The 11,551-nt window shown below is 49.2% G+C and overlaps 1 protein-coding gene across 5 annotated transcripts in view; it reads right to left on the bottom strand.

The window, feature by feature from the left end:
* Window positions 1–413: 413 nt before the first annotated feature.
* CNFN (cornifelin) overlaps window positions 414–11,551 on the bottom strand; it is a 35,215-nt gene continuing 24,077 nt past the window's right edge. For all 5 annotated transcript variants that reach the window (XM_032977219.2, XM_032977197.2, XM_032977222.2 and 2 more), the window contains one exon: window positions 414–4,827. In XM_032977219.2, coding sequence (XP_032833110.1) covers window positions 4,708–4,827 — 120 coding nt within the window. In that variant the 3' untranslated portion in view covers window positions 414–4,707. The remainder of the gene's footprint in view (window positions 4,828–11,551) is intronic.

Raw genomic sequence — 11,551 nt, forward strand, 5'->3', positions numbered from 1 at the left:
AATGCCGGCATGGTCACGTACAAAAGTGATGAAACCGGTTGATGGGCACGGTGGCCCTGCGGTCACGCGTTAGTCACTTGTTGCAGAGGCTCGCGTTCAAATCTGCGCAGGCCATCCTGACCAGGTAAGGCCCATTGAGCTGCAATATAGCTACCACAAATTGCAGCTCAGAGGGGTGGCTTGTCATAATCATGATGTGGACATTTATCATGTAGGTAGCACAAATACAAGGTCTAGTGTCACCGGTATCATTGAACAGGGCACATCAGCAGAGTGTAGCCATCATTGCCCGCACCTTCAATTAGCACGATTGGCTACGTACGGTGCGCGAAAGGAGTTCAACACACACTTGAACACATTGCCCACAGACGAAACTGCTATCACATTAACTAACGCTCGGCGAGGCTCTTACATCAGCACGAGGGGATCCGTTTTATTTTTTTATTCACACAAAAATCAAAGTAGCAACTGAAAGCACACCGTAATCATTATCAGTGTACATCGTAATCATTATCAGTGTACAACGTAATCATTATCAGTGTACACCGTAAATATGATCAGTGTACACGCCAAAGGAAATTCGGTGCACGTTTTGCAACAGCAAAAAGCGCAATACAATAGGCAAGTCATAACAATGTCATAATAACAATGTCATTACAATGTCGTCATAACAATGTCATAATAACAATGTCATAACAAGTAATAACAAAGAGTATGCATAGATTACCAATACATTCTTACACTAGCGATAAACAACGAATGGATTCGTTTACGACTCGTCCGATCTGACGCGTGAGCGTTTCGGTTCGGCGAGCCGTGTAAGTGAACTTAAAAGCAGGCGAGATTGAACACGCAGTGAACAATACGAACGAGACGTTACAAACGGGGAAATGAGAGGAATCCGTGGCGACCACGGTGGCTAAGGGATGTTAACTACCTCGCCTGGTATTCAGGAGGTCGTGGGTTCCATCCCGACCCTGATGCCTGCTGCTGTATATATGGAGTTTGCGTCTCTCTCCGTGGTCGCGTGGATTTCTCTCCGGTTTTTCCCCATCCACATTTAGAATCAACGTGACTCGTTCAGAATATTTGGCTGGTGCTATACATTCACACACCATGATGATATCGGCTTCTTCGTCGAGCTATCGTTTGTGATAGCCAGGTTGCTTCTGCAAAAAGAGTTACAAAGCTCAGTGGGCCTTGCCTGGTGAAATAAAAAAAATAGCAATAAATTCACCATTCACTCCGACCTAAAAGGAAACATGGTATTGTTCATCACTCCCCTCGATTAGCCTGCAGGAAAGCCTCCACGAACCTCAAGACTCGAGCAGGAGGGTTTCCTGACAGGTATTCGCAGGATTGAGTCAACGATTTGCCGCTGTGCACGCGCGCGCAAATTTTCCAAATGGAGTCATTTTATTAAATGTGATCATTCGGAAAAAGATTAGACCGTGACGGAGGGGGGAGGGGGCACAACGGCTTACTAAAAAGGTTTCCAAGTACATCGTATGTATGGACGTGTATGTTGAACTTCTGTCGCAATGTACGTAGCCAACGGCGCTAATCGCGGAATCTTTAGCGACAGCCGTTTTGCATCTTGCGGTTCACGCACACACCGTGCCGATTATTTTGGACAATGGCCCTTCAATGGCCCATAGTCGCAACCTCCGATTGTTACGGTTGGCTCACGTACGGTGCGTGAAAGAAGCCCAACCACACACAGACGCACAGTGCAGAACATCGCCTCGACATCCTGTGCTCCTTTCGGGGTCACAGGGTTATAACTGACGAGCGTGTTGAGGTTTTGTGGTTGCGCGCCACTGCCAACGCAGCAACAGCAGCAATAGCAGCGACAGCAGCCCCGCCTTGCCACATATTGTGTCTCATTTCTTGAAGACAATAAAAATTCAACGCGCAGAGTGGCGACTATGCGTCTGAGTGACAACTCAACGTGTGTGTGAGTTTATTCGTCTCCATATATGCCGGATGCTTCAAAGCAATGTTAACACTTACATGGGACTATCGTTTTTAATGGATAACACACTGTAACATGGTAACAAATGTAATGTTAATAGCTTCAAAAAGTCAAAGAGCCTCCACTTGTTCGCCATTCATTGTCAACCCAAGCCTGGAATCTTCTTCAGGTGGTCTCCAGAGCCCGGAGGCAGATTTTTTCGTGGTATTGTTGCCAATTCTCCGAAGTGTTAACATTTTTTGAAGCACCCTGTATGATATGGGTCTCTATGTAAGGCTATATGTCTCTCGTTGAGTCAGTGGGTGACCGAGCTGAGACTAACGACTTGCTACATTTTGGAAACTGCCGGGTGGTGGCTGCACGTGACGAGTGGCTGCGGAGTTCAATCTTTCAATCTGTGAAGCCTCATCGTAACGGAAACATTCATTTAGGCTGCCGGAAACACAGATTCGACAGCACACACATGCGTGGACGTATGTACGTAGTATAACTTCTTTCGCACCGTACGTAGCCAACCCTGATAAATCAGAGGTGCGTGGAGGGTGGGGGGGAAGAACAACAAACTAAACACGCCAAAAGCAGTTCTAAAGAAATGCGTTTTCGATCGAGGTGATTTAAAAGTGCATAACACAGAGGTGTGCAGAGTTGGCGTGCCACAAAACATATGCAATGTCCCGCACCTCCGATTAGCGCGGTTTGGCTACGCACGGGACGAAAGGAGTTCAACAGAAAGACAAAGATCCCCCATATAGCCTTAACAGACTGTTGGGGAATGTGCTGTTAGCGAGTAGCACCTATGAAGGCCAGAAGAATACACGAAGGGGTGGGTGGCCAGCACAATTCCCGACCGGCTGTGTCTCCCTCGTGGCGATGTTTACACACCGCACCAGGTACTTTATTGAGGCCGAGTCGACCTAGGGGAAGCCCAGGACCGGTTCAAATAATCGTCACCAGCGTTGGCCTTGAGCGAGAATCGAAATCGTGTCACCGGGTTCAAAGCGCAGCGTAGCGCTATCCGCTACACCACCGCGGTTGGCTACTTTCGGTGAAAAGAAGTTCAACACACACAGACTGACAGACATACATACAGACAGACAAACAAAGATAACAAAGATCCCCCATATAGCCTTAACAGACTGTAGGGGCAAGTGCTGTTAGCGAGCACCTATGAAAGCCGGAACGGTACACGAGGGGGTGGGTGGCCAGCACCACGCCCGACCGCCTTTGTCTCCCCAGTGGCGATATTTACACACCGCACCAGGTACTCATTTTGAGGCTGAGTCGACCTAGGGGAGGCCCGGGACCGGTTCAGATAATCGTCACTGGTGTTGGCCGTGAGCGGGAATCGAACCCGGGTCGCCAGGTTCATAGCGCAGCGCGCTAACCGCTACACATACAGACACACAGACAGACACACATACAGACAGACAGACACAGACAGACACACATACAGACAGACACACAGACACACAGACAGACAGACACACATACATACAAACAGACACACATACAGACAGACACACATACAGACATACATACAGACATACACACATACAGACAGACAGACACACATACAGACAGACACAGACACACATACAGACAGACAGACACACATACAGACAGACAGACATACATACACACATACAGACACACATACAGATAGACAGACACACACACAGACAGACACACATACATACAGACACACATACAGACAGACAGACACACATACAGACAGACACACATACAGACAGACACACACATACATACACACACACATGCAGACAGACACACATACATACATACAGACACACATACACACATACACACACATACACACACATACACACACATACAGACACATACACACACATAGACACACACACAGACATACATACAGACACACATACACACACACATACAGACACACACACAGACATACATACATACATACACACATACACACATACATACAGACACACACAGAATGCATGCAGTTGCTGCACACCTCGGCCTTACCCAAACCATCATTACGACGACGACGGCCGCACACATTCAGTTCCTTCAAGCTGGTGGTCTGGGCAAGGCCGAGGAGCGTTGTTACGTCCCCGTGAGTGCTGCACACCTCTGTGCTGTGTGGCGGTGGAGTGGTGAAACCGTACTGCACGAGGCTCTCAATTGTCCGCGGATAATTCAAAATCGCGGATAATCCCCCAAATATGTATATGTTTCACGGATCTCGATGCCAAAAAATGAAATCCTCCGTGTGTGTACACACAGCCACTTCAGGAGGGCTCTTCTCGAACACGGGGCGGGGGGATTGCATCTCCGCTGCCCCTGCGAAGAAGTGTTCCCTTGGAGCCCGATCCACGCACACAGCATCCACCGCGGCGTGTGTTTCAGGATGATGCTGATCTTGGTGGCTGTACGTAGGTTTTAGTGGTGGTTCTATGATGATGGTGGTGGTGATGATGTAGGTGGTGGTAATGATGATTATGATGATGGCGGTGGTGATGATAGTCGTGATTGTTGTATGTAGGTTATTGGTGGTGGTTCTATGATGATGGCAGTGGTAACGATGATCATGTGGATGGTGGTGATGATGGTTCTATGATGATGGTGGTGATTGATGATGATGATGATGATGATCATGAAGGTGATGATGGTTGTTCTATGATGATGGTGCTAATCATGATGATGGTGGTGGTGGTGGTGGTGATGATGGCGATGCCCTCTTATCCACGGTAGGTGACCACGTTCGCCTGCCTGCGCCGATGCTTGAGCTCCCGCGCAGTCTGGCACAAGGCGCACGAAAAGCAGCATGCCAGGTGGACCCAATCACGGCACACCGTGCCCTGCAAACGCACACACACAAAGACAAAGATCCCCCCCGTATAGCCTTAAGAGACTGTTGGGGCAAGTGTTGTTAGTAGCGAGTAGCAGCACCTATTAAGCTGGCACGGTGGCACACAAAGTGGTGGTTGGTGGACAGCACCACACCTGGCCGGGAACGGCTCCTCCTCAACGCCCACAGAAAAGGGAGTTGGAACAGATGGGGATTAGTCCACGCTTTGTCGTCCGCACCTCCGATTAGCGCCGTTGGCTACGTATGGTGGCAAAGGAGTTCAACATACGGCTCTCCTCCTCGACGCTCAGGGGAAGAGAGCTTCGCATCATCTGTGTTGTGATCCACCAACCCCCCCTGCTGCTGCTGCAGCTGCTACTGCCTCCAACAGTGCTGGGTTACAGGCCACAAGCAAAGCCACCACCGCCTCGGCTCCCACTATGTTGACATTCTTCATGATAACAGCTTGGGAATGTATGTGTGTATATGTTGCATTTCTTTCGCACCGTAGATGCCAACCGTGATAATAGGAGGTCCGGCGGAAGGACAACAAACTAAACGCAAAAATTATGAAGAAATTAATTTTAAATCTAGATGAAGATTTAAAAGTGCACAGCTCCAGTGGCTTCCTAATATCGGAAGGAAGAGCGTTCCAGACGGCCGTATGAGCACATCCAAAAGTGCCGCACGACGCGGTTACTGTTTTTGCTCGATGACCAGCCTAAAGCCACCCGCTGCTGCTGCGAGGATGAGCGGAGTTTGCGTGAACTCCGCTCATCCTGGGAGGGAATTCCTAAGTCGAGTAGTGTGAGGAAAAGAAGCAGAAGGAGCCGTGTTGTGGCGTGCAGCGTAATGGTGGTGGTGGTTGAAACACAAGTTCCTGGTAGAACGAGCCCTCAACATTACAACAGCCATCTCACAATAAAGATTAGGTTTGCAAACCTTCCGGAATTGCCTCTCACGCACAGAAATGCGCGTTTCTCACGCCATGCGGTCAAAGAACTCCTATACCTAGATGTAGGCAGAAGGAGGTCGCGTGCGAAGCAGCAGTGCGGTGTGGATACATTGGGGGCACGGGTGGTGTGGGCGATGTGGTGGCTAATGCGTGCGGGGTCACTGCGGTAGGAGGAATAAAGATGTGCGCATTGCGGGTGGTTTTACGACGTTGTACATCTCCTACTCCGAGCTGCTACGTTTCAAATGTCGATTTCTTGACCACGTCGTGAGAAAACAAGAGACGAAGCACGAATGCGTGTGTGTATGTTGAACTTTTTTCACGCCGTACGTAGCCGACCGTGCTAATCGGAGGTGACTGGAAAGTTATACTACAAGAAGCGGGGGTTGTTAGCAATGGCGGAGCCAGGATTTTCAGGTAGGAGGGGCAACCCCTCGAGCAATTAAAAATGATAGTTGTTAGTAAGTAAGGAGTTGTCCCTTGCTTTTTATTCGACGCGTGTGTGGCGATGGCGCAGCCATCGATCGAGGATCGAATTCGAACCGCGTTGTGTGATCGGCATCACGCTCGCTGAAGGTGAATGACTTCAGGGAAGTCGTGCACTGTATACGCAACTGCGCACAATTCTGTGAGTCGCTTATAACTGCTTTGCCGTTACTTATTGCCAATTATGAACTCACACTATTGTCCTATCATCTCATAGAGTCCCTGGCACGTACTAATACGTTACACAGTGGCAGTGGGAGTCGCAAAATCCCGATTTATTACTAATAAACCCCAATGATCCGATTGAAATTAGGGATTTCATTGGGGGAGGCATGTGCCCCCCCCCATTGGTTGAGTTGCACCACAACCCTTTTAAACGATTGGATGTAACTGGGAGCACTGGGTACAACTTCATTGAGGAGTCATTATCGTGGGCAGAACTAAATAAAAGTAAGGCCAAGTTCACCGTCTTCTTTCGGAAAGTGCGCGGCACATAAAGAGATAGACGAACATTTCCCATAGACTGACATTACCAATAGACTAACATTTCCCATAGACTGACATTACCAATAGACTAACTTTGCCCATAGACTGACATTACCAATAGACTAACATTTCTCATAGACTGACATTACCAATAGACTAACATTGCCCATAGACTAACATTACCAATATACTAACATTTATCATAGACTGACATTACCAATAGACTAACATTGCACATAGACTGACAAATGCCCATATACTAACATTGCCCATAGACTAACATTGCCCACAGACTAACATTGCCCAAAGACTGACAAATGCCCATAGACTAACATTGCCCATATACTAACATTGCTTATAGACTAACATTACCAATAAACTAACATCACCCAAAAATTAACATTGCCCAGAGACTAACATTGCCCATAGACCAACCTTGCCCATAGATTAATAATACCAATAGACGAACAGGCCCTTGAGTAATATTATCTACAGAGCTAAACCGAAAGAAGGCCATGATCTCCGACATCTTTGAGAGAGGACATTTCTCAGAGAGACTTGGTGGCAGTATTTACGATCGTCACATGATTAAAATCGGGGCTAATTAACCTTGAATGGTTTATTGCTGTGACAATTGTGCCTAGGACATTTTGACACAAACCGTTCTTTTGTATTACTCTGTTTTTAAAACGTTTATCGAGGTTCAAAACGACCCAGGGATCCAGTCTCTGAAGGTCTGCTGTTACAGGGCACCGTTGACCACACAATCTGCACACTCTCAAACCAGGTCCCAGCAAAGGGAAAAAAAAGAAACGGAATACGAAACGGCATCAACACTGCCCTTGGATTCTAATTTAAAAAAAATTTAAACACCGGGAGCGTGCGAGCGCGTTGTGGAAACTGGCGCACGCGCGCACGCGTAGCCAACAAACGCCGTGCCCTACCAACCTGAGCCGTCTCGTCTTGACCGACAGATGTGAGGGGCCGTCCATAAATGACGTCACGCAATTTGGACGATTTTTGACCCCCTCAAATATGACGTCACAAAGCTCTGCCTCCCCCAAAACCATATTTCCATTTTTAAAATAAAACGTGCTTCAAATCGCTTTAAACTATTGTCATTGTAGTGCGTATTTAATGTGGTGCTGCACTAAGATGTTGTAGGAGAAAACATTTATTAAAAAGTCTATTTAATTAAATAGAACGTGTTGTCTATATGTATTTAAAGTTGCGCATTTTAATGTGACGTCACATTTCTCAACCCCCCCCCCTGCCTCGTGCATGACGCCATTTATGGACGGCCCCTAAGTACGGTGGCAAAACATAATGATAAAAACTAAGAATAGGTTTAACCCTTTCTGGCAATACAACAGGTACTCTCTTTGGTTCCTTTGGTAAAGTCACGTAGGTAGAGGCATAATAGACCACGACGTGTCGATCGCAACACAAGCGACCGTCATCAGGTGGAACAGATACAGCGGGTGAACTGCAGACATAGGAGAAAGAGCTGCTGCAACAAGAGCTCATGAAGGGTTTTGGTGGGCTCAACCCAAGGATAAGTGGGCGGAGCTAGAGAAGGAACTTGTAAGTAAATGTGAGAGATTAGCGTGTCAATGTGAGTCGGTCTCTGCCACCGGAGTCGGTCTCTGCCACCGGAGTCGGCTAGGCAGCCTCACAGATATTTAGCCTGGTGATGTACTCAGAGTGTCGGAAACAACAGCTGGCCTAGGCAGGTAGAATGGAAACATCACAGTCAGTTAAGACTTTACCTGGTTAATAACGTCCTTCCAATGATTGCTCAGTTTGTGTTTGTATATATGGATGGCTTCATGAACAAATCTCTGACTTTACCGAAAGAATCAAAGAGTATGGGTTCCTGAGGTCACGAAAGCTTCAAATCAGGTGATAAGATGTTCAAACACCAAATAAATACATTCTGCCAGGAATCAAGTCTGCATCATCGACACATACTTGTGGCAAAACATGCAAACAAACATCCCCTAATAATATAAGCATTTCTTTGAAACTGATTGACCTACACCAGAAACAGCCTCCTTTGTGGCCTTGTCTCACCAGTGTGAACAGTACAAAGACAATGCAAGTGGAGAGTAATAGCGCTGCTGACTGGAAAGTCGTACTTCAGTTCAGATTAATTTATTTTGGTATAGCCCTGTGAGCCATTCGGCTATTGAATCGGGTGCAACTGCAACAAACAAAAAAACACGAACAAGAAAACATCTTAAAGTGACTATGTGTGACTGTGCAAACAGAAAATCCATGAAAAGAAACAGCAAAATATTCCTGAAAAAAGCACCGTACACCAACGCTGTGTGACAGCATAGGGCAGTATACACGTCATCCACATTGGCTTTCACCTTCCAGGCATTGGAAGTTCAAAGACGACGGCGTGGAATTTTGGCAAGGGGCGTAGGGATGTGGCGCCTTCGGCCAACGAGTTTACCACAAAGTCGTGGGCTTTCGCGACCAATATGATCCACAAGAGGTATTTTTCTGGGTTAAATCGCGTAAAAATGTGTCGTTAAACCCGCCACCACCCGTCACGTAAACAAAACGTGCCAATTTGTTACTAGTTCAGCACTACACCGGTCGTGTGTTGGAGAGTAAACCCACAACAACATTTACAATTCGAGTACGGTGAAGTTTCGCCAGGTAAATTACAAGCAGCCTCATCAGGCGACAGACAGAATTGTTCCACCTTCAAGACGCCACAATGCTGATCCCACGACCTGAACGTCTACCTCCAGTAGGCAGAGGCCGAGAAAAAACAACAACCGGACACTCGAGTCTCCCACAGAGTGACCACGAACCGGACATTGACGTACGTCGAGGACGATGATCGTCACCTCAAGAAGAGTCCTGCCATAATTTTGGAAGTCGGGGGTAATGCCGATTGATTCATTTTCAGTTACATTTATCAGCACCGGGATGTTTGATCAGTGGCAGTGATGTTGTGTTTGTGTTATTTTAGCTGTTGGAGGACACAGGAGAAGCTGGAGTAAAAGCCACGCAGGCACACCGGAAGAACATACAAAGTCCACGCGCAGAAAGGCGCCCGAGTCGGTAATTATCGAAGCCAGGACCCAAATCTTACTGTGATTTGGTGCGAGTTTGTCACCACTGCAGTGCCACTCACCCAACCCATACCCACACCCACCCACACCCACAACACACACACATTCATACCCACCCACACACACAACACCCACACACAACCATTCATACCCACCCACACACACCCACAACACACCCACAACACCCACACACACCCACACACAACCATTCATACCCACCCACACACACCCACAACACCCATCCACAACACCCATCCACAACACCCGCCCACACCCACCCACACACACCGACCCACCCACACCCATTCATACCCACCCACCCCCACCCACAACACCCTCCCACACCCACACCCATTCATACCCACCCACACACACCCACAACAACAACAACCACCATTCGCCACTAAGTGGTGGTAACGTCACCACGGCGCTTGTGCCAGGCTATGTGCACCCTGAGGCCTCGTGAAGTGTCGAACGCCCGTTGGCAGGAGGTCACGGGGCAGACCCAGGTGCCACGGGTCGACTGACACACCCATCCATACCCACCCACAACACCCACCCACACACACCCATCCATACCCACCCACACACACCCATCCATACCCACCCACAACACCCACCCACACACACCCACAGCACCCACCCACACCCACACCTATTCATACCCACCCACCCACTCCACCCATACGCAACCACCCACACACACAACACCCACCCACACACACCCATCCATACCCACCCACAACTCCCACCCACAACACTCACCCCACCCATACCCACCCCCACCCACCCCACCCATACCCACCCACCCCACCCATACCCACCCACACACACACACCCACAACACCCACCCACACCCACAACACCCACCCACGCCCATTCATACCCACCCACACACACCCACCCACATACACCCATCCATACCCACCCACAACACCCACTCACACACACCAACAACACCCACCCACACCCACCCCACCCATACCCACCCATCCACCCACACAGACCCACAACACCAACCCACACACACCCACAACACCCACCCACACACACCCACAACACCCACCCACACACACCCATCCATACCCACCCACAACACCCACCCACAACACCCACCCCACCCATACCCACACACACACACCCACAACACCCACCCATACCCACAACACCCACACACACCCACAACACCCACCCACACCAATTCATACCCACCCACACACACCCACCCACACACACCCATCCATACCCACCCACAACACCCACCCACACACACCAACACCACCCACCCCCACCCAACCCCACCCATACCCACCCATCCACCCACACAGATCCACAACACCCACCCACACCCACCCACCCATAACCCACCCCACCCATACCCACCCCAACCCCACACCCACAACACCCATCCACACACACCCATCCATACCCACCCCACCCATACCCACCCACCCACAACACCAACCCACACACACCCACAACACCCACCCACACACACCCACAACACCCACCCACACCCACACCTATTCATACCCACCCACCCACACCCACCCCACCCATACGCACCCACCCACACATACAACACCCACCCACACACACCCATCCATACCCACCCACAACACCCACCCACAAAACCCACCCCACCCATACCCACCCCCACCCACCCCAGCCATACCCACCCACACACACACACCCACAACACCCACCCACACCCA

This window comes from Petromyzon marinus, chromosome 62, assembly GCF_048934315.1.
Source record: "Petromyzon marinus isolate PM22_M1 ecotype Great Lakes invasive population chromosome 62, UKy_Petmar_22M1.pri1.0, whole genome shotgun sequence".
NCBI classification, from domain to species: Eukaryota; Metazoa; Chordata; class Hyperoartia; order Petromyzontiformes; family Petromyzontidae; genus Petromyzon; species Petromyzon marinus.